This window comes from Cylas formicarius, unplaced genomic scaffold (assembly GCF_029955315.1).
Source record: "Cylas formicarius isolate icCylForm1 unplaced genomic scaffold, icCylForm1.1 PGA_scaffold_9__14_contigs__length_23061073, whole genome shotgun sequence".
In the NCBI taxonomy this organism is placed as follows: domain Eukaryota; kingdom Metazoa; phylum Arthropoda; class Insecta; order Coleoptera; family Brentidae; genus Cylas; species Cylas formicarius.
In genome coordinates this window covers 19,878,251-19,904,923 of record NW_026844365.1, presented here as the reverse complement: position 1 = coordinate 19,904,923, position 26,673 = coordinate 19,878,251, and the positions used below count along the sequence as shown (strand labels likewise).

Below are 26,673 nucleotides of genomic sequence, written 5' to 3'. Positions count from 1 at the left end.
TCTTTAGAATCATCACCGTATCATCTACATCATCATCTACATTTACGAGGTTCATAACTAACGCACGAGTTTCGTCCTAAACCACGGCGCGACTTAATGCATCTACTTGTCGCATCTTAGTACCTGTTCTTCTCTCATTAAAGAATATCTTAATGAGTTACAGTCTGTACTATCTTAAATTTGATACTCAACAGACAAAAGCTATACTTCTTCTTTATATATATATATATATATATATATATATATATATATATATATATATATATATATATATATATATATATATATATATATATCTATATAAGAAAAAGTATAGCAGACGTTTCGCCAAGATCTCACTTGGCATCTTCAATGCTCGCGCTTCGAACACACGGAGTATAGTGTCATCACATTTTTCCATACGTGAATCAATACGTGAAAATATCATACACCTTTACGGGGAGGAGACCTTTACAGCCAGTGTTCGAAGTGTTTTCGGAGCGCGAGCAACAAACAAACGGATGATATGACGGAGTATAGCCATCTGTGAATCAATATATATATATATATATATATATATATATATATATATATATATATATATATATATATATATATATATATATATATATTTATTTATTTATTTATGTATATATATCCATTTTTGGAATCCTTAGTTAAAATAAACGTCACTTTAGGCAGAAATGGAGGTTAGGTATGTGTTTTTTTCATAATTTTATGGCCCCATATAAAATTATGTTGTGACTTTAACTAATCAGGTATTGCAACGAAAATTTAACCACAGACTAAGGAGACGATGCACTACTCAATTGATAGAATGAGCCTTAGCTTATACAGGGTGTCCTAAATAGGTGAAAAAAACGCGTAACCTCCATTTCTGCCTAAACTATGCAAAGTTCGAATAGGAATTTCTTATGAAAGTGACTTTTATTACAACGAAGGATTCCAAAAATGACTAAATATACAGGGTTTTCTATTTAAAATAATAAAGTTCATAGCGGGACACTTTTGGGGCACCCGTATAAAACAAAATTATAATATTTCACATTTTCATGAAAGTCCAATAAACTTTTGGATGTGGGTGGAGTACTGGCTTAATTTTATCCGCCCCTGATCTAATTTCTTCTTTGGTAATTTCGTGGCCCACATACTCTATTTTGGTCTGCAGAACCATGCGCAGTGTACGTCTGACTGCAGTACCAAGTACAAGCCATGTCGGCAAAACGTGACTGTATGTGATATATGGTAGTCATGTCATCCCAACAACTTTTGGTTTTGAGTTGTTCGCCCTTTGGAGCCGTCGGGTAGCAGTTATATTATCAATTTCTGGAATTAGTATTTTGGTTGGACATCCTTCTTATTATACTTTCGAGCTGTTGAATTTTTAATATGTAGCCCTGACATTTGCAGATTCCGTAAAATCTGAGTGAGAGTGACTCCCAGCATTTAGAATATGAACCAGTAATTTTTCGTTTCTTATATTTACATTAGCATCAGATTCTCTAATTTCATTTGAATGACGTAATTCATAGTCAGGTGGCATTCTTTTACACCTGGCTTCGTAAAAAGGTAATTTTTCAAAGTATCTATTAGAATTCCTCTCCGATGTAGTTTTTCGATATCTTGAGCGACTACCTGAGCTGGAGCTTCTATTACTACTGGCGAACTAAAATTACCACTAGATCTATTACCATGCTTCTTTATTTTGCTCATTTTTAGATTAATTAACTATTCTTCATAAAAAAATATAGAATTGCCGATTTTATAAATAGATATGAGAATTGAAAATAAACCCTCACACAAGGACCCGTATATTGATCGATGTTCACTATGCAAACCTTGATGCGCTGACCCATAGTTTTTTACGAAACATTCTGTAACATAAGTAAGGTGGCTGGTTACGGTAAGAAATTGCACAGGGCATCTACATTAATATGAAAGTTTCGGTCCTTTTTATAAATATGGCCGGACAAGCATTATCAAACAAATTGGCCGGATGATAAATTGTAGTCTTGGTTGCATAAGAATGAGAGTTTTACATACTGTGTAGCAAAGACGCGTAAATAATATAATGTGCTCAATTAACGTCCCATCATACAGAAAAAAACACTAGATGAACAAACACCGAAAAGAGTAGAAAAGAAAAGACCCATTTAAGCAAAAAAATCATGCATCTAGACGCTCAAGACGTAAAAGATTGTTTTATTTCCAAACATCATCTCTTTAGCTAATATTTACAATCATTGATCATCTAGTAACTTATTTTTAATGAATGTTTTGATGGGATTTCATTCCAGTATTTTGATTCAGAATTTCCCAAAATTTGTGGTACTGTCGATGTGTGACTGTGATATTTTTCGGAGGAGATATTTTTTATGAGGGTAAGTCAACGATAAAGTAAAGTTCATTATTTTATTAGTGTCAAAAGTTATGAGAAAATGGTAAACTCAAAAGTTGTTAAGATTGTTAGGATGAACAATTTCAAATTATTTTAAATTATACAGGGTGACTCAGAAATGCGCGACTAATTAAACATATATATTTTTTAAATAGAACACCCCCTTTTAATTTTTGTTTAGAATTTATTTTGAAATTCTTCTCCTAACAACAATACATATCTAAACCTTATAGTTGTTTTTGATCACTGCTATTTAAGGTTAGTGTTATTGGAAGTGACGTAAGAGATATATGCAATGGGTGTGTAAAGTTTTTATTAGGTATTTCATGTATAGTTTTAATATTTTGCGGTTTATTTCAACTGTTTCAATATTCTTTTTATGTAACACTGTTGCTGCAATATTAGTTTGCCATGATAAAACTATTACCCAATAGAGCTCTGTTCAAAGTCAAAATCCATATTTAGTTTTTTTTTATTCACTGATACCACAATAAATTTTATGAATTTATTCACTCAGTCAGGTAAAAATTTGACAATGTCATTTTGCCATGGTCTATTTAATGTTATGGTAATAGCTTTAAACCCAAAGAAGGGTAAATATGAGACATGTTTTAAATAAATCAAAGTAATAAAAGGAAGGATATGACATTTAAGTTGTAGGTTTATGTAAAAACCTTCATGTTAAATCGATATTTTATGTTTTCTTCGTTTTGATTGTTGTTGCAACCCATGATTTTGTGAGTTGAGTTTTAGGTTATGATTTTTTTGGTCCTTGTTAAAATTTTTCTATACTTCATATATCTTTTCAACAAGGGTGAAGCAGAGTCGTCAGGGAACTGTTTAAGCCAAGAATGTGTAATAAATTGATCTATATCAGCTAAGTAAATCGAAAATTGTAGAGGCGATTAAATAGACCCTTGCAATAACCCAGTAGTCATATTTTTGTATTTTAATTTTTTTAAGTTAAATGCATTTTTTTACATTCATGCAATGCTCTCGCTCGACTTCCCAATAAGTATGACATGATTGAACAAAGTATTTTGAACATCTAATAAAGTCCTCAGGATATTGAATTTTCGGTGATTACTAATGACTTTATAATTAAAGTATCTGTAACAGATCTAGAAGTTGATTTTTGAACATTTTCATTGTATTATATTTTAATATCATCTAAAATTTCTTTTTGTAGTACCTGTTTGTTAAATCTTGTACATTGTGCAACTTTTTGTTTAAAGTCGAAAATGTTTTTAAAAAATTCGTTGTATGGTGATTATTTTCGATAAAATTAATAATTACGTTCCCCAAGAATATCAAAAAGTCATATTCAAAGAACGCCTGTACTCAAATATTTTCTAATACTAGATATTCGTATTTCAATCCGGGGGTCTATAAATTGAGGTGATAAAACTTTTCTTTTGGTGTATTGTAAGGTCAATGCTAAGATATTAAAATCCTGGTCCTATGTTTTAAAAGGAAAGCATTTTTTTTAAATAGGAATCAGAACTACCTCCCCTCCCGTTACTACTTTGCCTTAATAGATTATAGCAGCGAACGTTATGTGCTGTACTATCGTGCCTTGGTGGTTGGTGTAAGCCATGTTTCTAACAACCCAATTATGTCAAATATATATTCATATAGAATCTGTGCGAATTCGTCGAACAATGTGAATTCCTTCCTAACATTTCGGTAGCCCGAGTGGCAAGCTCCCTCAAAAGTTCCGATAGCTAAACTAAACAAAACCAATAGCAGTTTTTGACGTTTGACCCTATAAAAGCGCTTGGTTGACTACTACACCCAAAAAAAGATATCTACTAGTAATAATAATAAGGAACCTTGATGTATGGCACTTACGTCTATTTGCGAAGGAATAAAAAACTCCATAAAAAAGCAAAAACCTTCGGAAATATGACGATATAAGTTTACCAACCCTCCCATCCACTGGTGACAGATTTCATGAGAAATCACGGAAATACTTTCTTGTTTATTGGTGCCTGTTATTATATTGTTCAGCAATGCCACCTCGCTATAAAATGAAAATGATTTGATATTAGGATATATAAGCAATATATATATATATATATATATATATATATATATATATATATATATATATATATATATATATATATATATATATATATATATATATATATATATATATATATATATATATATATATATATATATGAATTATTATTATTATTCCAATATTGTGGAATTTCAACACGCATTGAAAAAAGTTATTATATTAGACCCATACATATCTATCGCAAGCAGAATCCTCTCGGAAATAAATTGCTTTGTTCGTCCCAAAAAATTTAAATGATTTAAAAGATACCATTCAAGATGTAATAGGGAATTATCGAAATTTCAACTACTTAAAATTTCAATTTGTTTCTAAGAATAATTGAACTGGTATCTATTTAAATTATTATTTCCTGAGAAGACGGACGTAGTATTACTGTCTTTCACAACCAATAGTTATTTCTCTTCTTTACACGAACCGCACACATTTGTTAGTGCACTATGTTGCTAGTAATATTTAAAAGAAATACATTTTATCAAGGTAGGTAATTATTCGAGAGGTAAACCGAAGGGTTAAAAGTGTACACTGTAATTCCTTTTGTACTTTTAATTCCTGGAAATTTGTCAATTCAATTTGCATTCTTCAGAACTCCTTTGAAATTCGTAGCTTTTTGAAAAGGTTTAGGACTTTAGGGCAATTAATTATTATATTGATATGCGATATATAGCTGTTTCATGGCATTGGCCGAAATGAACAAAACCAATGATTCTTTAAGTGCCTAGAACTCAAACTTGTTTAATATTTAATACCTTTTTAAGTTGACTTAGATACAAAGTAACTCATGCCGAGAATCTGAATCAGTTTTTTGTGTTTCGTAAAAGTGATACCTTTGGATTTTTCTGGCTTTGAAATGAGCCATTGAACTAAAATCAAATTATATTTATAATTCTAAATTAGACACGTTATAAATATAATAATGACAAAAAGAATTTATATTCGAATTTCAGAATAAACTTACGTACTTGCAATTATCTATTGCGCTGGGAAAAAAAGTTACCGGCTACCTGAATACAAACTTTCGTGATGGTTCGTATGGAAGAGCCGTCACCCGTCTTCACAGACAGTACACGCGTTTGTCTGTCTTTTTCTGGATAAACGAACCAACGGCGAGAGTTGTTTTACCGCGGATTTTCAGAGACCTTCGAAGTGTGGTATAAAACTGCAAAATATTTTGTTGTCTAATAAATACTGATTAAGCTAGCTAAACTAACCAAAACCGATTCTTTACTTTTCTTTAAAATATTTTCTATATGAGTTGAACGGTCTGTCACAAGTTTCATATGCCTTGGTTCAAAAATTGATAAATATACATGGTCTATCTCCACTTCTCTATTTGCATTTTTTTCTCTCTTAAGTTTAGCGTCCTTATTAATGGTTTCCAGTGCATAGAAATTAATGATTTTTTTACAATTCTTGTTATTTAATTTAAGAATTGCTTTGGTTTCGGGATATAATTTAAATATTGGTGAATTACTAATCGTGTACTTCCTCTGTTTATTTTCCAACGTTTACTTCTGGGAAACCTTTCTTTTTTGTCATTAATTTTTACCTGCCTCCTTCACTTTGCTATGGGTGGTTGCTGTGACCTGCTAACTTTTGGAAGATTTTAGAATTGCGTATGTGCCGATTCCGTATTCTGCACAATAGTGTGCGAAACTCTTGGTAAAGCCGCGCCTTGCAACCCCTTCAACCCATTGCATTGCCCACAAGGAATTTAAGTTGGGGCAGGATCATCACTTTACGAACTGGGTAAATATTCAATGTGCAACAGAGAAGTACAGGATTCCATGAACGAGAACGATCTAATACAGATTGGGGCGGACAAATTTATACCAAATTTTTTTGCGTAACTGTAACAATCGAATAAATAGAATTTTATCAATTCTCGGCACTCTTGCTTATGGGCAAGATTGGGAGTCTTCCGCTGTACATAATGGATCTGTCAAGACATTGCCTGAAAAATGCTTACTTTATGTACAACGGGAAAACAAACTGGGAATTCTATAGGGAGGAGCTCGCTTGGCGTTAGGGGGCTTACCAAGAAAACACCGGACAATGGAGGAGATTGACGAGGCCGCCGACCGAGTCAGCTCTGCTATGATACGCGTTTTCGAGAAGAGCTGCCCTGAGACAGAGGAGCATAGAGCGGGGAGGACTCCTTGGTGGAGCTCTTCCCTGGAGCGTCTCAGGAGGAAAGTGCGGAGGCTGTTCAATACAGCGAGGAGCAGCAGCCAAGGTGCGGACTGGGATCTCTATAGGGAGGTCTGCAGACAGTACAAAAAAAACTACGGGCATCACAGAGGAAGGCCTGGAGGGACTACTGAGGGAAGATTGGGAGTGATCCGCAGGACCGGCGGTGGCTACACAGCAGGACCAGCGGACACACTACAACAGTTGCTGACCACGCACTTCCCAGGGTCCGCTGATCCGGACACAGGGGTGAATATTGAAGCCGGGGGTCGTCTTGGATGCCACTACGCCACGGCAAGGAGGTTGGTTACCCATAGTAGGCTGAGGTGGGCTATTGATGGCTTTGGCCCATTCAAGTCGGCGGGCGGGGATGGAGTATTTCCGGCTCTGCTGCAAAGGGACGGAGGTCTCCTGACCAGCCCGCTAATGGACCTGTTCAGAGCCTCCATTGCGAGGGGGTACGTGCCCGAGCTGTGGAGACAGAGCAGGGTAGTGTTCATTTCCAAGGTAGGGAAGAGTGGCTACACGGACCCGAAGTCGTACCGGCCCGTTTGCCTCACCAGCTTCATTATGAAGACTCTGGAGAGACTGGTGGACCGGTATCTGAGGAACTGGGTGGAGCCGCTGGCCCCTTTAGAGCCAGCTCAGCATGCGTACCGAAGTGGCGGGTCTGTGGGCTCAGCTCTTCACCATCTGACTTCCAGGTTGGAGGAGGGTATGGGCTCGGGACGGCTGTCGGTGTGCGTGTTCGCTGATATCGAAGGGGCATTCAATAACACGGCCCTGTATTCGATCTGCAGGGCGGTGGAGAGTACTGGAGTGGTGACGACCATCGTAAGGTGGATCCGCTCCAGGCTAACCGACCGGAGGGTCGAGGCAAGACTGAGTGGGGAGCAGGTCTCCATCGATTCATCACGGGGTTGTCCACAGGGCGGGTCTCGTCCCCGTTCCTGTGGTGCCTAGTGGTGAACGAGATATTGCATATTCTGAGGGAAGAACACGGGGTCTATGCTCAGGAATATGCAGACGACCTTGTGATAATGACACAGGGGACGGACGTGAGGAGGATGCAGGGGCTCCTGAACGGGGCATTGGCAAGCTTCTCACAATGGTGCCTGGACAGCAAGTTGGCTGTCAATCCTGGCAAGTTGGAGATGGTCATCTTCACCAGAAAAAGGAAAATGGAGTGCAACATCAACATTTCGATGGATGGGGTGCCTCTTTCTGCAAGCGGAAGTGTCAAGTACTTGGGGGTATGGTTGGACTCCAACTTGACCTTCCAGGAACATATAAGATCAGGGATCAGGTCGGCCTTTGGAGCTCTGTGGGCGTGCCGGAGAGCGGTAGGGGGTACTTGGGGCCTGGGGTCGAGGATCATGCAGTGGATCTACAATACCATGGTGGTGCCTATGCTTACGCATGGGGCAGTGGCATGGTGGCCGGGGACCAAAAGAGCGGGAGCAAGGTTAGTTCTTGACAAACTGCAGAGATTGGCTTGCCTCTGCATAACGGGCGCCATGAGAACAGCGCCCACGAGGGCCCTAGAGGCTCTGGTGGGGTTGCCCTCTCTGGCGGATCGGGTGCAGAAGGAGGCGGCCAGGACAGCTGTGAGGCTGGCGAGTTGCGGGCTCTGGAGGGAGGGAACCTTCAATCGGGGTCCGTACGACATTTTAGAGGGCTGTCGCAGGGTCATGGGCATGCCGAGTGATGACATGATCCCCGAGATGACCTTCTTTGACAAATTGACCTTTTTCTTCCCATCAAGGGAAGAGTGGAGAGAGGGCAGAGTCGGCTCATGGGATAGACTTGTCTGGTACACGGACGGGTCCAGAATGGGAGATCTGGCCGGAGCTGGAGCGTACTGCGAGACAACAGGATCGAGCTTGTCGGTCCGTCTGGGTCAGTACTGCACTGTGTTTCAGGCGGAAATTTTCGCTTTATTGATGGCGGCCAGAGAGGTGCTTCGGCTCAACCACGGAAGCAGGAGAGTCTTCTGCTGTTGATAAAACAGTGCAAAGGGGTACTGAGGAGGGTGACTGAGGAGAGGAAGGTCACGTTGGTCTGGGTCCCGGATCACACCGGTATCCGGGGCAATTAGGCAGCGGACGCCTTAGCCAGACAGGGCCTCTCGCATAGGCATATAGGGCCAGAGCCCCGCTTGGGGATCGCCCCGTGTGTGAGGCGGGGAGCTCTCGAAGAGTGGGCGAGAGACCGGGCCGCGGGGGGCTGGAGAGTTGCTCCGGGAATGAGGCAGGCGATGGTTATGATGGATGGGCCCGCCCTCCCTCGCACCAGGGAGCTGCTTAAACTGACCAGAAGGAAGTGTAGAGCACTAACAGGGGCCTACACAGGACATTGAGGCATCTTTGCTTGCTTGGCATTGGAGACGGCCTGGAGTGTAGGTGGTGCATGGAAGGGGAGGAGTGCCCTGCCTTGACATGGGCAAGACTGGTTGTATGTATATATATATATATATATATATATATATATATATATATATATATATATATATATATATATATATATATATATATATATATATATATATATATATATATATAGCAAGTATTTTTGTGTCATTGAAATTAAAAGTATGTGTTTTCTCCGTTGTATGGCTGCTGATGGCTGCTTTGTTTTTTTTGTCGTAATTATTGCGGTTCTTCAATTTGCTACTTGCTACAGAACCAAACACACAAAAAAGGGAAATAATTGAGATGATACATATTCAAAGGAATAAAAACTCCATAAACGCGAAAACCGACATAAAACACCTGAGTGAAACCTATTTCGAATTGTTAAAGTAAACCATTTTAATGCTCAGATGCTCCACCGCGTATCAGTAGATCTTAAACGTAACACAAACGTACACTCTAAAAAAATAAATAAAAACTAAGAGGGAAAAAAAAAGACATCAGATACAATGAATGTTTATTTTCCACTTTTATTTTTGATTCGTACGCCAAAGCAAGAACGTTATTGTTTTTGACAATGATGTATCTTGTGGTACTTTTTCACAAACAGCGCTAATAATAGACATTAAAAAAAAAAATTAATTTGTGAGTATGACTAATATATGTAATTTGTTTTTATAATATTTGTAATTTTTAAATTCGTTAAGATTCGTTTAAGATATTCTGTGTTAGACGTTTTATTTTTTGATAGCGAACTAATTCTTTGTATGATCTCGCTTTTTTGTCCTTTGTTTTGCAGTTTTTGAGAAAGACCTGGGTTGCCGGTCGAAACGTGAATGACAATTACAGTGTTTTAAAATTATTTTTTGTATTTAAACATCAAAAATGAATTAAGAAAAGTCAACTTGCTCTTTGAAAATATTTATTTGTATTTTTTCCAGTGATTCGACTTCCAAGTTCAACACTTTATCTTTTCAGTAACTTAAATTTATATTCATTTAAGAAAAGGTACCCAGATTATTTGTTACAAATACAGTTTTTCTAATAATGTGTTATGTTATTAGCAAGGGATTATATTGAATTATCAAATTCTTGACCGTCAATTGCATTTTCTGTATTGTGTAGTAGAGTTATGTTGTTCTTCCGGTTTTGCAGGTACTTTTCATATTTTATTTGTTTTTCATCCATTTTTTCTTCAATAAATAGTGCGCAATTTATTAATGAAATAAATAGTTCTTTAGCGGTTCAATAGAGTAGCTATTTAAAGCTAGACAGCTCCGCTTTTGAGCTATCTTCTCGTTGAAAAATATTAATATAGTATATTGTCTGTATGTATGGCTTCGTCGACTTTTTGTGGTTAAATCTATTGACAATTTTAGATTACTTAATGTACGAGCATGATGTCTGAGCTTTTTTATACAAGAAAAACTATTGAGCAAATTGTCGTCAAGTTTCCTGCAAACTAAAGTAATAGCAGTTGTCTTTATATAGTGTTTTTTGATTTTATAACTTCATAATTTGTACTCTCTTTCATTCGATAACCAAGTTGGGTCGTTAAACCAAAATGCGTTCGGACTGAAACGGTATCCGCCACATTAGATTTTTTAGGTACATGAAACCAATTTTTTGGTTTGGAGATTACTTTATTCTCTTTAGTTTCGCTATCGAAATTTTCTGAACGGAACAAATAATGACTGTAACACAATTAATGGCAAAAGCAAACGATAAATGCTTGTAAATCGGAATACTATTTAAAAATCTCCTGTCTAGGTTGTTTATAAATGAAACTTGCTGAAGTTTCTAATCTAATCTAATCTAATGCGCAGGCGAAGGATCATTGATTGACGGATTGCTTTCAAAAGTGAAGTAAACTTATTATGTACTTTAAAATAAAAAAAGTTAACTGTTTTTGGGCGCTGGTACATGTATGCCGTCTGTATTTCGCCACTGGTCACTACCGCTTATGCACGGACGGCGCTTCGGTGCTGCCAATTTAAAGTTCGGGTTTTGAGATCGAACGTCGACAAACAGAGTCTATATCTTAAGAGGACAAAATGAGATTGTAACTTTAGATACCTTCATGGTGTAGTACTAAGATATGTTATTTTATATTTTAGTGTTTTAACGCATCTTAAAGATTCGTTGAAATTCCCAAGAAATTTAACAAGTTTTATTGGATATTCACAGAATAAAAAATATTTGGTCGTGTTGATCATGTGACAAACCACATAAAAGCAATAGAAGAAACAATTAAAACATTGATTGACATTGATTATAGTACATATCGGACACATTTATTGGAAAGGTCTTCTTCTTCGTCTTCTTCTACTTGGTTGAGATCAAATGATCTGTTAATTCCGGGCTTGCCGTTGTATTAATTCTTGAGATGTGGACTGTCTATTGTATTCCCTCGAGAGCTATGCGGGGTAATCTATCTTCGCCCATCCTCTTGACGTGACCATTGCCTTCTTCTCTACCTTCCCCATCTTACAATATCCTGTACGTCGCATTGTTCTCTTATGTCTTCTGGTTTTGCCAGTTATTGATCTCAGCACCCTCATCTCGGCTACGCGTAGCATTCTCTTTGTTTTGTTCGTGTCTTCTCTTGTTTCTATCGCGTACGTCATTATTGGTCTAACGCATGTTTTGCTGATGCTTTGTTGATTTGGTCCCTTAGATCTTTTGTTGGGTCGTGGCCGCTAGACATGTTCATCCCAAGGTACTTAAATTGCATTACCTATTCTATGGGCTTATCTTCAATTTCTTCAATTACGAGCTTGCATCTGATTGGAATGGCTGTCTTTGTAGGTCGTTCTCGTATTCTGCGAAAATTGCTGCATCGTCGGCGTAGCATACAATGTTGATACGTTTGTTGCTCATTCTGTATCCCATATTTAAGGTTGCTACTTCTTCTATGATTTTGTCCATAAGAAGATTAAATAAGAGTGGGCTGAGGCTGTCTCCCTGTCTAATTCCTCCTGGTGTTAGGATGCTTTTCGTAATATGTTGTTCTGATTTAATTTGAGTGGAGTTGTCGGTGTTGAGGTTGCAGATTACCTTTACTATGTTGGCTGGTGTTTCTTTTTCCTTTAGTATATTGACCTTGACAAATGCTTTAGTTAGGTCGATGAAACAAATGAATGCTGGTGTATTATATTATATTGCCTTTTCATTTATTTGTTTAGTAGTAAATATTGCGTCGGTTGTGGATCTTCCCTTTCTAAATCCCTGTTGTTCTTCCCTATTGGTTATGTGATTCTCCAGTTTGTCTTTTATCAGGGCTGTGAACAGTTTCATTGTTGTACACAGTAGGGTATTCCTCTGCAGTTATCAGGGGATGTTTTTTGTCCTTTCTTGAAGATGGGAATTGTTATGCTCGTGTGCCATTCGTTTGGTATTTCTCCTGTGCTCAGGATTTTATTAAACAGTGATGTGAGTGTTCTTATAAGTTTATGTCCACCGTGTTTAGGAGTTCGTTTGGTATGTTATCCGTACCTGGTGCTTTTCTGTTTTTAGCTTTCCTTAGTTTTTCTTTTACTTCCGCCTTTGAAACCGTTGCGCTGGCTGCTGTTTGATTTGATATTCAATTTCATGTGTTTCATTGGTGCTAGACAGTCTTTCGAAGTATTCTTCCCACGTTTCTGTTGAGACTCCTTTACTTTGGACGAATTCGTTGACCGGTTTCTTTCCGTTTTTCAACATCTTCCCCACTTTGCTTTGGGCGCCATATATGTCGTGATCCATGTCGCTCGTGAATTTAATGCAGTGTTCGCTTTTGATGGTTTTGATTCGTGAGTTGACTCTATTTCTTGTCTGTATATATTCCGCATGTCGTTGTTGGGTTGGGGATCCTTTGTATGCTAGGTAGTTTCTTCCTTTTAGTTCTGCGAGTTCTTTCACTTCTTGACAATACCAAGGTTTAGTTTGTCGCGTTTATATTTAAATTGGAAAGGTCGTTAAGATAAAAACAAAACCAATATTTAAAAGTAACAACTTATTTGAAAAACCGAAGAAAATCAAAAGCTACAATTTTTAGGAAAGGCTGAAAACACTAAAAACCCATTCAGCTTACACGAGTTAGTTTGTATTTGAATCATCTTAAAAAATATATAGTAATTAGTTTTGTTAAGTTTACTATTAAGAGACCAAATTTACTTCAAACTGTAAGAGGATTTGGACAATAATTTGTTTAGTTAATCAGTGGCTTCTTTTTTCTTCCAAAAATATTTATTCTAAAACCTAAAAATATACTATGGTTGTTGTTGAGTCGAACTGACTGACGTTTCGCCAATAATTCTCTTGACTTCATCAGAGTTTAACTGAAACTGGCTCGCATTCTACTCTGTACTGGCTTATACATTGTTTGAGGGGGGGAGTTGAATAGGGGGCATTATCTTTGGAAGGTTGTGCTAAAGTGTATTTTGTGATCTCTAATAGGAAAATTATTAGGGAGAAGAGTAGATGTAAGGTGTTTTAATTCTAGGCTCAGTGACTCGGGCTAAGATAGTTTTAAGACCCTCTAAGAAACAGAGTTGATAACCGATTATTTCTGGGCCGAATGTTGATATGACAATGCATTAAAGTATGTGTGCATACGTTTTTTGAAAACAAAATGACCCAATGTTAGGTCTGATTTTCTATTGATAAGAATATCTAAGAAGGGGAGATTGGTATTAGTGTCTAATTTAAAGGTAAGGTAAGGTAAGGTAAAAAGAACCTTAGGTCATATTTCCAGTAAAGTAAAGAATTACCTGTGAATTTGGGTTTTATTAATTAAATCAGGCTTCTCGTCCTAATTCCATTCTAGTGTGTTTGGTACTTTACGTCAAGTCAATCTTACTTTATGTTTCTGATTGCTTTATTCTTTCTCTCTGGCAAGATAAATCAGTTGTTACTTACAGATACTGCTTTTTACCAGTGATTTTACCTTGCGAATGTTATCCTTTACCTCTGTGTTCGGATGTATACACACGTAATCGTATAGCGGCACGTTATCGAAAAGACTCTTTTCACATTATTATTGTTGTGCTGTTGTTCTAGCTGTAATGAAATACGCTAGAATCAGCAATTATTCTTGACGCTTCACTGGCAAGTAAAATCAAAATTGCTTACTTGCATACGGCTGTTTGTTTTATTGAATATTATTGTTATTATTGAATAACATTGGTTAACATTGATCGATCTCACCAAGAAGTTATTTATTCATACGTCATCAGCTGGTACGTGATCTTCGTTGGTTACCGCTACGTCTAGTATTCAACCAGAAAAGCGCGTTAAGTTTCGCATTTATGCATGGTCGGAGGAGTTGTATTTCCCTCCCTAAATACCGTAACTACCTTCATGCCATTTATTAGCAGCTCATAATTTAATATTTCTTTGCAATCCTTTTTTTACTAATAATTACATTCGAATCAGATGGTATCACCCGATAAGTTACTTTGGTTACTTGTAGGGCTGATGCATAAATTGACAATCAATTGTTACATACAGTCTTTATTAGCCATGTCGATTCGTTAGCAGAGCACAACCCTATCTATTTTGTTCTTTGGTCTAACTACGCAAATCGCGCGATTTTCGGGCTCCACTTTTCTGTTGGTCGAGGTTCTGCAAGCAACAGTGGAAGTTGTACCTATTTTAGGGATTTGGAACCCGTTTGCTGCTTTTTAATTTGGTCGTAGTGCCTTATCTTGCGTTTTGGGTTTGCTTTAACTTTAACTTATTTCTGTTACTTGCGTGTTTTAGATTAAAGTCAATTCCTCCTCGCCAAGCCACCAAATATCAGAGTGGTTTCTTGATTAGACGGATGTAAGCTTCCCAATCCTAGCATCCAGGTTTTGATCTTCCCGCAACTCTCACCGTCGTTGAGTTTATTTTTCGTTTTATTATTATTATTATTATTATTAGTATTCAAATTTAGTAACGATATAAATTTTTCTTTTTTCTCTTTCTGTCTAAATTTATTTGCCTGCGTGGATTCTATCCGCGGATAATATTATTGGGCTTAATGCACAAGTGCAAGCCGACGTAATCACGAAGGTTCGGGGGTAGTTTAGTAGTTCTTTTCCTCCTAGGTAGTTTACTACCAAAATTTTCATTACCTACAACTTATTAAATTTTTACTTATTATTTTTTTTTTGTTGTTGCTCTTTCTTTTGCCCCACAAGACCGAGCTGTCAGCTAGTCCTGTATATATATGTATATAGTCTCTCGAAAACAATTAATATGATTCTTCTAAATATTTATTAACGTTTCGATCGTAATTTCGATCTTTTTCAAAATATTCTTATTTTATATAGATGACATATATAACAATTGATTTACATATATACATACGTCAAAAATCATCAATTGTTATATATGTCATCTATACAAAATAACAATATTTAGAAAATAATCGAAATTACGATCGAAAAGTTAATAAATACTTAGAAGAATCACATTACCCAAGACAAATTGAACAAAAATATACACGCGACTGTCCAAGAAACTACATCCAATAAAAATTCACACATTATATATATATATATATATATATATATATATATATATATATATATATATATATATATATATATATATATATATATATATATATATATATATATATATATATATATATATATATATATATATATATATATATATATATATAATTCTGGTACATTCTGTCGCAGACCACTCCTACTAGGGCATAGTTACGACCTGCTCGCTGTTTTACTGTTTTATGTATATTATCATTCCAATTTTCAAATTTAAATTAAAAAACCGTGGCATAGAATGTATAGATTTTAATTTCTAGAAGTCTAGAATCCCCACTAGAGAGCCAATGGCGAAACGTCATCAAGTTCGACTCAACGACAACCGACGGAGGAGAAATCCAGAAGTTTTGTAAATAGTATTATATACCAAGAAAAACATATTTGGAAACCAAAAATGATCAATATGGTGATCGAACTAATTGGTATTCTAGTGCAATTCTTCTGATTCCCTTGAAATTCCTCTGGAATTTTTCTGAATCCCTTGAAATTCTGGAATTCTTCTGAATTAATTTTGAATTCCACTGGAATTCTTCTGAATCCCTTGGAATTCCACTGGAATTCTTCAGTGTTCCTTGGAAGGAATTAATTTTAAACTGAGAAGTTTCAGGAAACCTAAAGTAAAGAAAATATATTACCCAAACGTCATCAGACCCCAGTAACTTAGGGCTTCGTTTTGGTCACCAGGTAGAGCGACAAAGTCTAGCTTCTTGACGTTGTTATGCATCGCAAGACTATAGTTCATAAATCTGTCAAACAACGAAACAATGGTCGGTATGTACTTCACTGCCCAGGCTCGATCATTTGCCAACTTCTTGCGCGAACACACTCTGATATTGATTCCGTTCACAGGTTCCGCCTCATCACAATCGAAAATATTTGAAACTATGAAAACTAAGAAGTCGAATCGCAACAGAGGTGTCGACCAAAATTTCCTCTTCACCATGTTGCTGCAACAAAAGTGGTTTTGAATAAATTATCTCATATAAAGTGCAGGCAGATCCAAATGAAATGAAATGAATATTAATAAAATCAATAAAATTATTTTTATTGCATTGTAACTGGTCTGTCCTTACACGAAACTAAACAGTAATTGCAAATACTTTTGGTATGTGGGATCGCGGAAGTTCTATTACCTTAAGAAAAATGCTGCGTGAACACATCACTACTCGACGCATAGAGGTCCTGCCTAAGCTGATAAAACAGGAGCTTCTAAAATTTCGATGAAAAAAAAAATAACGAAACTAGTCATTTAAACGCGCATGCGCGGTCACCGTCCTTTGAACTCTCCTTTTCAATTACAATTAAATTCCATATATTAAATTTCCCCACAAAAGTCGAGAGTATACCATTTACTGTACCACAACGGCGACTTTTTCAGTTCAAGCGAATGCCGTTCGGGTTTACTAACGCACCGGCAACTTGACAGAGACTTATTGATGCCGTTAGTAGATGCATAAGGAGAGTTTGGACGAACATAACCTAACCCACTTTCTAGGGGGTACTCCGCCACGGGGCCCCGTTGCTTGTGGGCCCGTTGTAGGAAGTTCGGACGAACATGAAAACCGTGATGACTTTATTTTCGCTACCGAGGATGCCAAACCGCTGAATCCGACTGATCACCTCTTTAAAATTCCTTATTGCATCTTTATTGCTAGGAGTGTGAGTAGGATATACTTCGGTTGTGAACAGGGAAATGATCTGGTAAGTGCAATCCGATAGAGCAGTGTCGTGTAATTTGCCGTTAGTCGGCTGGTTATTTATATGGTATGTATTAAATTAAATTTGGATGGGATCTTTTTTAGGAGTTTACATTCTTCATTTCATTCTAAACCCACTTTCACATCTGCGCAAATAAGGTGTCGGTGTTCGAGGTTATATGATTTATCCAGAAAAATTGTTAATTTTCCCAAAAATAAGTTAACACAGGCTTTAAGAGAGAGCAGACGTAAATTTTAAAATGTCCCAACTTTAATTCTATGACATTAATTTCGGAAATTTTATTTTGTATTATATCATGTATTTGTATTTTGTTAAAAACCCAAGATTTTTTTTATAATAATACCTACCTGTAATTGTTTCTTACCTAACAATTGGCCACCTTATATTACCCGAAATGTTATTCCTGGTCACCTCAGTGTTATGAAATTCGGCATATGTCGATATCATGATGAAATTTGTCAGCTTATCCAAAGATAAAACTTGAATGTTTAGATGCATTACGTTCAGTTTGCTTCTACTATAGCAAGATTTAAAAAAATCTACTTCGGCTGTGTGCTGGCTTCCTAAATCAATTTCAAATTTAATGTGTTATCGGACGAGCTTTCACTGCCTTCCACGTACTGCCTGGAATATCTATCAGGATGTCTTGCGGTTGTAAGAAATTTTTTATTTTTGTGTGCTTTTTTTGTCCCTTGTCAAGTGTTTGTTGTTGAGTTTTCGCTACTTCAATATATTATGTTGACGTTATGGGTACTCTCCGCTTGGTAATAGTGTTTTCTTTCCCTTGAGAGTCAATACTCTGCTCTGGTTGAGCGTTTAACGTTCCCTTTCTCTTACGAATTAATTATCTGCTCTGATTGAATAGATTCAATAGATGGCTTCTGAGATGTGGTTTGCCGAATATTCTGTTTGACATTAGTTATTGTATTTTTTACACAATTTTCTATCCGTCAAATTTTTTCATTCTGTTTGTGCATATTTAAAGTTTGCTTACTTACAGCTTTTTAGTTCTGAATAAAACAGCTAACATGGTGGAATTTTTAGTGCACTCATCACAAAACCACTATAAACAAGGCGTTTATAGCAATAACTTTCTTTTCGGCCTAAAGATGTGCAGTGTTTATGTAGCATTTGGTCGCCGATGCCTCTTCAGGTTATAATGACTTCGTTTTTATTAAATTCACAGAGACATTTGTTACATTTTAACATGTCATTTGCACTTGCACTAATTACTAACGATCTAATAATAATTCAATAACGGAATATAGATATCAACATCAGCTTGCCGTGAATGTTTTGTGTAGAATTATAGATAATCATTTAAGTGAGTCACATTTGAACTGAGGTGGCTTTTACTTGATGAAAATCCATTTATCAGAATAAATAAGAACTAAAAGTTCAGATTTTCACGAAATTATATATTATTACATGACAATTGTTTCGACGACACTGTGTCTTTATCAAATGTAATATTTACAAACTACCTGCTACTATATATACTGAAAAATGACCATAAAACCTTAAATAATGTTGTTGCGAGAATTTAAGTTCAATAGAGAGGTCTTTAAATCTAATTGATCGTTAAGCAATACATTTGAATGTCTCATTTTGTTGATCTCCATGTCTTCCAATAAATTTAATTTTCTACTTTTTGTGGCTGTGTGTAAAATATCAAAATTTACGTCAAAAATGTGTTTTTATGTGTTTAAGTGTGTAGCATAATTAGAATCTAGACTATTGTTTTTAAACGCTCTTATATGTTCGTTAATGCGTTTCTTGAAGGATCTACCTGTTTGTCCAATATAAATTTTAGGACAAGATCCACATTTCAACCTGTAGACACCTGAATTTTAGGATTTTGAGCATTTCGATTTATTGTTTTTTAAATATTTTCCTATTGTGTTGTTACTTCTGAAAGCTAATTTTAAACCACATTTTGACAAATGTTTTGAAATTTTTTCACTAGGTTCTCCTATGTATGTAATTGTTTTAATTTGTTCGTGTTCTGTATTAGGTTTCGGATAAATAGAGTTTACTGTTATCTGTACTTGTTTTTTATTTATAATTTTATCTATAATGGACGGATTGTAGCCGTTGTTCAGTACAATTTGTTTAATGATATTAAGTTCTTTGTTGTAATTTTCTGTTGAGAGTGACGTATTAAGAAGTCTGTGTATAAAAGAGTTAAATGTAGCCATTTTGTGGGTATAAGGGTGATTTGAGCTGTTATGTATGACTGTGTCCTTGTGTGAAGGTTTATGATATATTGAAAAATCTAATTTGTTTTGCACTTTCGTAATAGTTAAGTCTAAAAAATTAATAGAGTTATTCTGTTCAATCTCGATAGTGAATTTTATACGATTATGGATCTTTCGATTTATTGTTTTTTAAATATTTTCCTATTGTGTTAGTTCTAAAAGCTATTTTTAAACCACATTTTGACAAATGTTTTGAAACTTTTTCGCTAGGTTCTCCTATGTATGTAATTGTTTTAAATTGTTCGTGTTCTGTATTTGGTTTCGGATAAATAGAGTTTACTGTTGTCTGTATTTGTTTTTTATTTATAATTTTATCTATAAAAGAGTTAAATACAACCATTTTGTGTGTATAAGGGTGATTTGAGCTGTTATGTATGACTGTGTCCGTGTGTGAATGTTTATGATATATTGAAATATCTAATTTGTTTTGCACTTTCGTAATAGTTAAGTCTAAAAAATTAATAGAGTTATCCTGTTCAATCTCGATAGTGAATTTTATACGATTATGTATTGAGTTAATGTAATTTAAAAAAGAATTCAATTGTCTGTCCGTTCCAACAAAGGAAGCAAAGACATCGTCCACATATCTATACCACCATAAAAAACTTTTGCTTAAAGGATGTTCTAGTATGATATTTACCAAATTATCCATAAAAATCTCGGCTAACAAAGAACTAAGTGGGTTTCCCTTAATCAAACCTTCTTTAGAGATATAAATCTGTCCATTAAATTCAAAATAATTTTGGTCTAAAGATACTATTAAGCAATCTAAAAATCTTGTTTCACCAATGGGTTAACCTGTTTCCGAGTTAGGGTGAAATCTGCTAAATCTATCACATCCATAGGTGGAATACTGGGAAATAAGTTTTGTACATCAAAAGACAATAGATTTGCGTTAGAAGGGATTTTGATATCTTTAATTTTGTTGATTAATTCAAAAGAATTTTTTATTGCAAATTTTGTAAAATCCACCTCGCTCTAACTCTCCTTTATTGAACTTAAATTCTCGCAACAACATTAATTAAGGTTTTATGGTCATTTTTGGGTATATATAGTAGCAGGTAGTTTGTAAATATTACATTTGATAAAGATACGGTGTTGTCGAAACAATTGTCATGTCATAAGATATAATTTCGTGAAAATCTGAACTTTTAGTTCTTATTTATTTTGAGTCACATTTTCGACTTATAAGATTATCTGGTGCCTCCTATTGATCTTTTGCTAGGAAATGTATCCTGTGTTTATCTTGATTGTCAGCTAAACGCGACAATACCCCAATACGGGATGTCGATGACCTAAGAAATCGGAAGATGGCGTCTTTTAATTTCATAAAAAATAAACGAGGAAACTTTCAGCATATTATGGACTTAATGATGCGTAAAATAAATGCATGAATTGTGCAAGCATATTTAACTATTTCAGCAAAAATCATGTTTTTGTTCAGACTTAGGTCCTTATTTTTTGTGTTTTTTATTTAAGTTAAATTGTTTAAATGAAATATTTTTAAAGAAAGTATTACACACAGTTTATACTTGAGATCACTAAAAATTTGTATTAATAGAATTATAAATATTGGTACAAACTACTACTGTTCGACAACACCAAAGTTAAATATTTTTTATGCCTTATTACGGAAATAATTTTTATAAAAAAATGCAGGGATCGTCTTTAAAAAAACGCATATATCGAAATTAATATTTTTGCATGTCATTGCATATTTTTTTCCTTAAACTTACTTGAGACAAATGATAGAGTTAGTCTAATTCAATCCCTTCCACTCATTTAAAAAAATATGCAGAAAGTTTGTTTTTATAATATTTAGTAATATTTAATTGTCCTATTTATTTTCGTTTTTAAAATAAAAAACGAAAAAGATTATTTGTCCGATATATTGGTAGCGCACTTTCTCCCTAATGGATGACTTTGGACGCAAGGTTTATATAACAAACTACCATTTATTTTAAACAAGGAATACTCCTTAGATTTTCGCAAGTGTTTTGAAACATCCTGCATATATTAACACGGATAATCATTCTTATTTTAAGTATGGTTTGCTTTTAATCCGATTTATCGTTAAACTTAATTATTGATTGTCGCGCGTATTATGTTCATGCTTTTGCTTTTTCTTTAGGTAACTAAGAAAAAGATCGCAAACGAGTAACAATAGTAATCGGTATTGTTTAATATACATTTAATTTTTTTAAATGTTTTTATTTTTTTATAAATGAGCATTTTAAGGCACGATTTTAAGTATGTGTGACCTTCTTCTTTTCGATTCCCAAGGAAAGCAATAAAATTGGCGAAACGTGCAGCACATACGAATTTGATATTTCTTAAAACCAACCCAAAACCTAAAAATTCCTCAATATACTAAACTATATACTTGCCCCTCGATCGGAGTCTCGGACATCAACGCTGCGTTAGTGAATGCCATGTATCCTTGGGGATGAACGAGGGTAATATTGAAAACGACCCTTTTTCTTCCCCATGGAAAAAATGGCATAAATCTTGCACCCACAGCCTGCACGATATATACCGTGCGATGGGCCTCCTCTTCAAATGAAGATTGTTTAATGGCGAACGGATGACCGACGTCGTCCGTCATTACTATACCATTGAATATTATTGAAAGGTTATATTCGGTATTTTTATGAAATTCGTGTCGAATGATCACTCTCTTGCCAGACATCTTCACAATGTACTGAGACTCGTCAAGTAATGTCCCGTCGATAGTGATATTTTTTATTGTGACTAGATCGGCATAGGATTTCAGTTTTACCAAAGTAACGTTCTTAATAACTGTAAAAATGATCGTGACGCTACCATTATACGGAGCTTTATTGCCAATCAGCGGCTCGAACAAATGCTTTCCGAGTGCTATGTTAACATCGTAAGACTGGCTCTGGATGTTAACTGATATCGATTTTTTCCAAAGGAGTGCTAAGAAAACAACGTACGCGTAAAAGTTCATGTTGCCACAATCTGAAACAATGAGCAAGATTTTATTTAATTCATTACAAAAAAGGGGCTTTACACGCTGACATGATGCCAAATTAATTTCTAATACCAAACTTAACTAAAACAAATAGTAATGTCTTGGTGTTTGCCGGGACCTTCCCAAAAATTAAGTACGACCTTTATAATTTTTGTTACTGGGTAAATCCAACAACCTAAAATTTATTTATATTTAGGGGGTGAGACAGGGCAAGTCAGGTAGATAGCGACCACTTATCGGCTGATACGAGTTGTAGAGTCGAATAATCCGGTTTACCCACCGAACAAGCATTTTGACGGCATAATACGGCGTGTTAAGGGTTCCAATAGGGTCGAACGGTTCACGGTTGGCTTAACCCTTTTGGGATGCGAAATGGTAAAAAAAGCGAACACGATAGGCAACGACCCTCTGTGAAGACTTACCGCAGGCTATCGTGTCGTCGGTTCCGGACGGGGCCCCGTTTATTGCACTCGCGCTTAAAACTCGCGGACTTGCGGAATCGGCTCTGTTTCTGGCGCCGTAACATGCGGAAGTGTCTTTTTGAATCTCAATGTCAAAAAACTTCCTCCTTTTCCTGTGCGGTTGCGCACAAGCCGTCACATGGGTTACGCGGGTTTGAGAAACTGGGCGAACGCGCAAATTTAAATTAGCGATCCCAAAAGGTCTCTAACCCGACTTGTGAAAATAGAAACAATGGATTCTGAACATTCCCCCCACTATAAAAATACTAATTTTTATACAAAATGTTTTATAAAAAAAAAACTAAATGTAACAAATAAGAAGAAACTAAACGAAATTCTCCTTGCACGGATTTGCAGCAAACACTCCTGTATCCCTAGCGGAGGGGAACAGGTGACAATTGGTTCAATGTAATCAATTGTCTCTTTTGAAAACAAGTATGTAGGACGAAACACTGTTGGGAAGTTAGCTAGTTGGCTGGTAAAGGGCACACTTTCACTAGTGGTCTGTCGAGCAGGCCCTTTGCGGCTTTGACTTGGACTATTCGCGGTATTTTATCAGGACTTGGGTAAATTTGGACTACTCGACCGAGGGTCCATCTCAATAGGGGCAAGTTTTCGTCTCTCAGAACCACTAACGTGCCAACCTTCGGGGGGGTTGTCGGGGGTGTTCCACTTCTCCCTCTGTTGTAGCGAGTGCAGGTATTCTACGTGCCAGCGGCGCCAAAAGTGCAGATGCATTTGTTGCACTAGTTGCCAACGGGTGAGACGGTTAATTTTTTGGTCTGTGAGGCTTTGGTCGGGTGGGCCTGTCAAGGGTTCAAGAGTAAGGAAATGGCCTGGCGTTAGAGGTAGAAGTTCGTTAGGGTCTGGGCTGACACAACACAAAGGTCGCGAGTTAAGAATCGCCTCGATTTCGCCAGCTCCTCGAAGGTCATGGCTTGGTTTCCGACTATCCTACGGAGGTGGGTTTTGGTGGACTTCACCCCAGATTCATGGAGACCGCCAAAGTGTGGCCCAGCTGGGGGGTTGAAATACCATTTGATGGCGAGTTGTTCCGCTGCCTGGCGGCAGTAGGAAGAGAGAAGGTTGTTAGCACCGGTCAAGTTTGTTCCCTGGTCGCTATAGATGGCAGAGCACCGACCTTTTCGGCCTACGAATCTACGAAGGGCCGCTAGAAAAGCTTCGACAGATAGGTCAGATACGGCTTCTAAGTTGATCGCCTTGGTGGGGAAACAAACGAAGATACATGCGTATGCTTTCTGGCTTTTAGCGCCTCTGCGCTTCGCCAAGGTAATTTGAAAAGGTCCCATGAAGTCCACACTGACGTGGGAAAAAGGTTTGAGCTGCGAGACCCTGGCCTTGGGCAGGTCGCCCATGTATGGACTGTAAGGTTTGGGGTTGGTTCTGGCACAAATGACGCAATGTGCTATCACACTGCGGATGGCACGCTTAACGGACAATATCCAGAACTGCTGGGCTAGCAAATGTTCTAGTAGGCGAGGACCTGGGTGTCCGTGAGTTTTATGGAATTTCTCTATTATTAATGTGGTGATTCTATTATCTCGGGGTAACAATATAGAATGCTTGACTTCGTATTCAAAGTCCGTGTGACGCAACCTTCCCCCCACTCTGAGGATGTACAGAGTGTCTAAGAATGGGTCCAGTTTACGAAGGGGTTTGGAACATGGTTCGTTCTTCAGAATCCTCCTCAATTCTTCAGAGAAAACCTCTTGCTGCACCACTCTAACCATGACACAAAGAGAAAAATATAACTCTTCGGGGGATTTGGAAAAATATGAAAAGGCAGGGTGGCGCTTTCTACGATAAAACCTTAGGCAGTAGGCGATGATTCTCTGGATTTTGTCTAACGAAGAAAACCTGTTGAGTAAGATTTGTACGTCGATTAAAGGCGGTAGGTTGGTAACAAACGCTAATCGGTTCTCTTCTGTAGGGGTATCGATTTCGTCTGGAGGCAAGTTGTCAAAAACGGGCCACAGCTCTGAGGGAGAGGATAACCAGGGTGGACCTTTGAACCACAAGAGATGATCAATGAATTGGTTGTGAAGCAAACTTCTGGACAAACAATCGGCAGGATTTTCAAACCATTAATGTGGTACCAACAATCTGGTGGTATTTTTTCTTGAATAGTTGTAACACGATTGGCTACGAATACCTTTCTCTTGGAAGGACACGATTTTATCCAGGCAAGAGCTACTTTAGAATCGGACCAAGCAAAAATCCTATGGACTTTTATCGTTTTGAAGTTGTCGGAAACAAAACACATGAGTTCTGCTAACAACAAGGCCGCACACAGTTCCAGACGGGGTATGGATAGCGTTTTTAGTTTTTAGTTTTTATACTGCACCGCCGTAGGCTGTCGATGAAGCGTCGCAGAACCCATGCAGTTCCGTTGTAACAGCGGAGTGTTTTAAAACGTAACGGGGTATGGAAATGGTAGACAACATAGGAAGTTGCGAAACGTATTGTTGCCACAGTGTAACGATGTCGCTAGAAGGTGTGTCGTCTCAAGAAATACCCTGCAACCACAGACGTTGGATCAAACACTTGGCAACCGGGATTACTGGCGCCAGGAAGCCCAAAGGATCGTAAATCCGAGCGATCTCAGACAAGATAACTCTCTTTGTACAATCACGGGACAGTGGTTTAACGGAGTACGAGAAGACGTCTAACACTGGGTTCCATTGCAGTCCCAATACTTTAAGGACTGTGGTATCCTTATCTGAAAAGGAAATACTTTGTTGATGCCTCTCGGGGATGTTCGCAAGAAGCTCTTTTGGCAGTTGGAGGTCCATTTTCGCAGTACGAAACCTCCACAATTTAACAACCCAATCAGTTGTCTTTGAAGTTCCAATCCCTGCTCTATGGATAGCGAAAAACCCATCAAGTCATCTACATAGGACGAGTCTAAGATACTGGAAGATGCGAGGGGGTAGTCTTTTCCGTGGTCGTTTACCAATTGGTGCAGTGTCCTGATTGCCAAGTAAGGGCTACAGTTTAAACCATATGTCACGGTGCGTAAGTGGTATTCACGGATTGGTTCAAGTGGATTGAATCTCCATAAAATTTTCTGGTATTTGATGTCTTGTTCGTTTACGATAATATTTCGGAACATCTGACGGATGTCAGTACTAAATACTACAGGGAAAAATCTAAATGATATTAACACTTTCACGATGTCGTTTTGTAGTTTAGGTCCGACTAATAAAACATCGTTCAAGCTTAAACCATTGGAAGTTTTAGATGAACCGTCAAACACAACTCTAATTTTTGTGGAACCACTGTCGTCTTTCATCACACAGTGGTGCGGGAAATAATACGATGGGTAATCGCAGGATGAATTGATGGTCATGTGACCCTGGTCGGCATAATCTTGCATGAACTCGTTATACAAGTTACGAAGGCGTGGATTTTTGTTGAGTCTTGCCTCTGACAAATTAAACCTGTGCAGGGCCTGGTTTCTAGAATCACCGAGGTTGGGGGAGGTCTCTCGAAACGGGAGCCTAACGATATACTTGCCAGAGGGGTCTCTAGCATGGGTAGACGAGAAAATCTCTTCACATGTTTGTTCCTCGTCGGTGAGAGGGACTTTGGTAGG

At 37.0% G+C, this 26,673-nt stretch overlaps 1 protein-coding gene across 1 annotated transcript in view; it reads right to left on the bottom strand.

Annotated features, from left to right (window-relative positions):
- Positions 1-23,795, bottom strand: part of LOC132706953 (uncharacterized) — a 37,310-nt gene extending 13,515 nt beyond the window's left edge. Inside the window, exons 1-6 of the mRNA XM_060678551.1 lie at positions 23,702-23,795; positions 23,019-23,219; positions 22,120-22,583; positions 17,135-17,373; positions 16,260-16,571; positions 4,250-4,421 (exon numbers count right to left, since the gene is read on the bottom strand). Of these exons, the coding sequence (XP_060534534.1) occupies positions 4,250-4,421; positions 16,260-16,571; positions 17,135-17,373; positions 22,120-22,583; positions 23,019-23,219; positions 23,702-23,795 (1,482 nt within the window). The remainder of the gene's footprint in view (positions 1-4,249; positions 4,422-16,259; positions 16,572-17,134; positions 17,374-22,119; positions 22,584-23,018; positions 23,220-23,701) is intronic.
- Between the last annotated feature and the right edge of the window lie 2,878 nt (positions 23,796-26,673).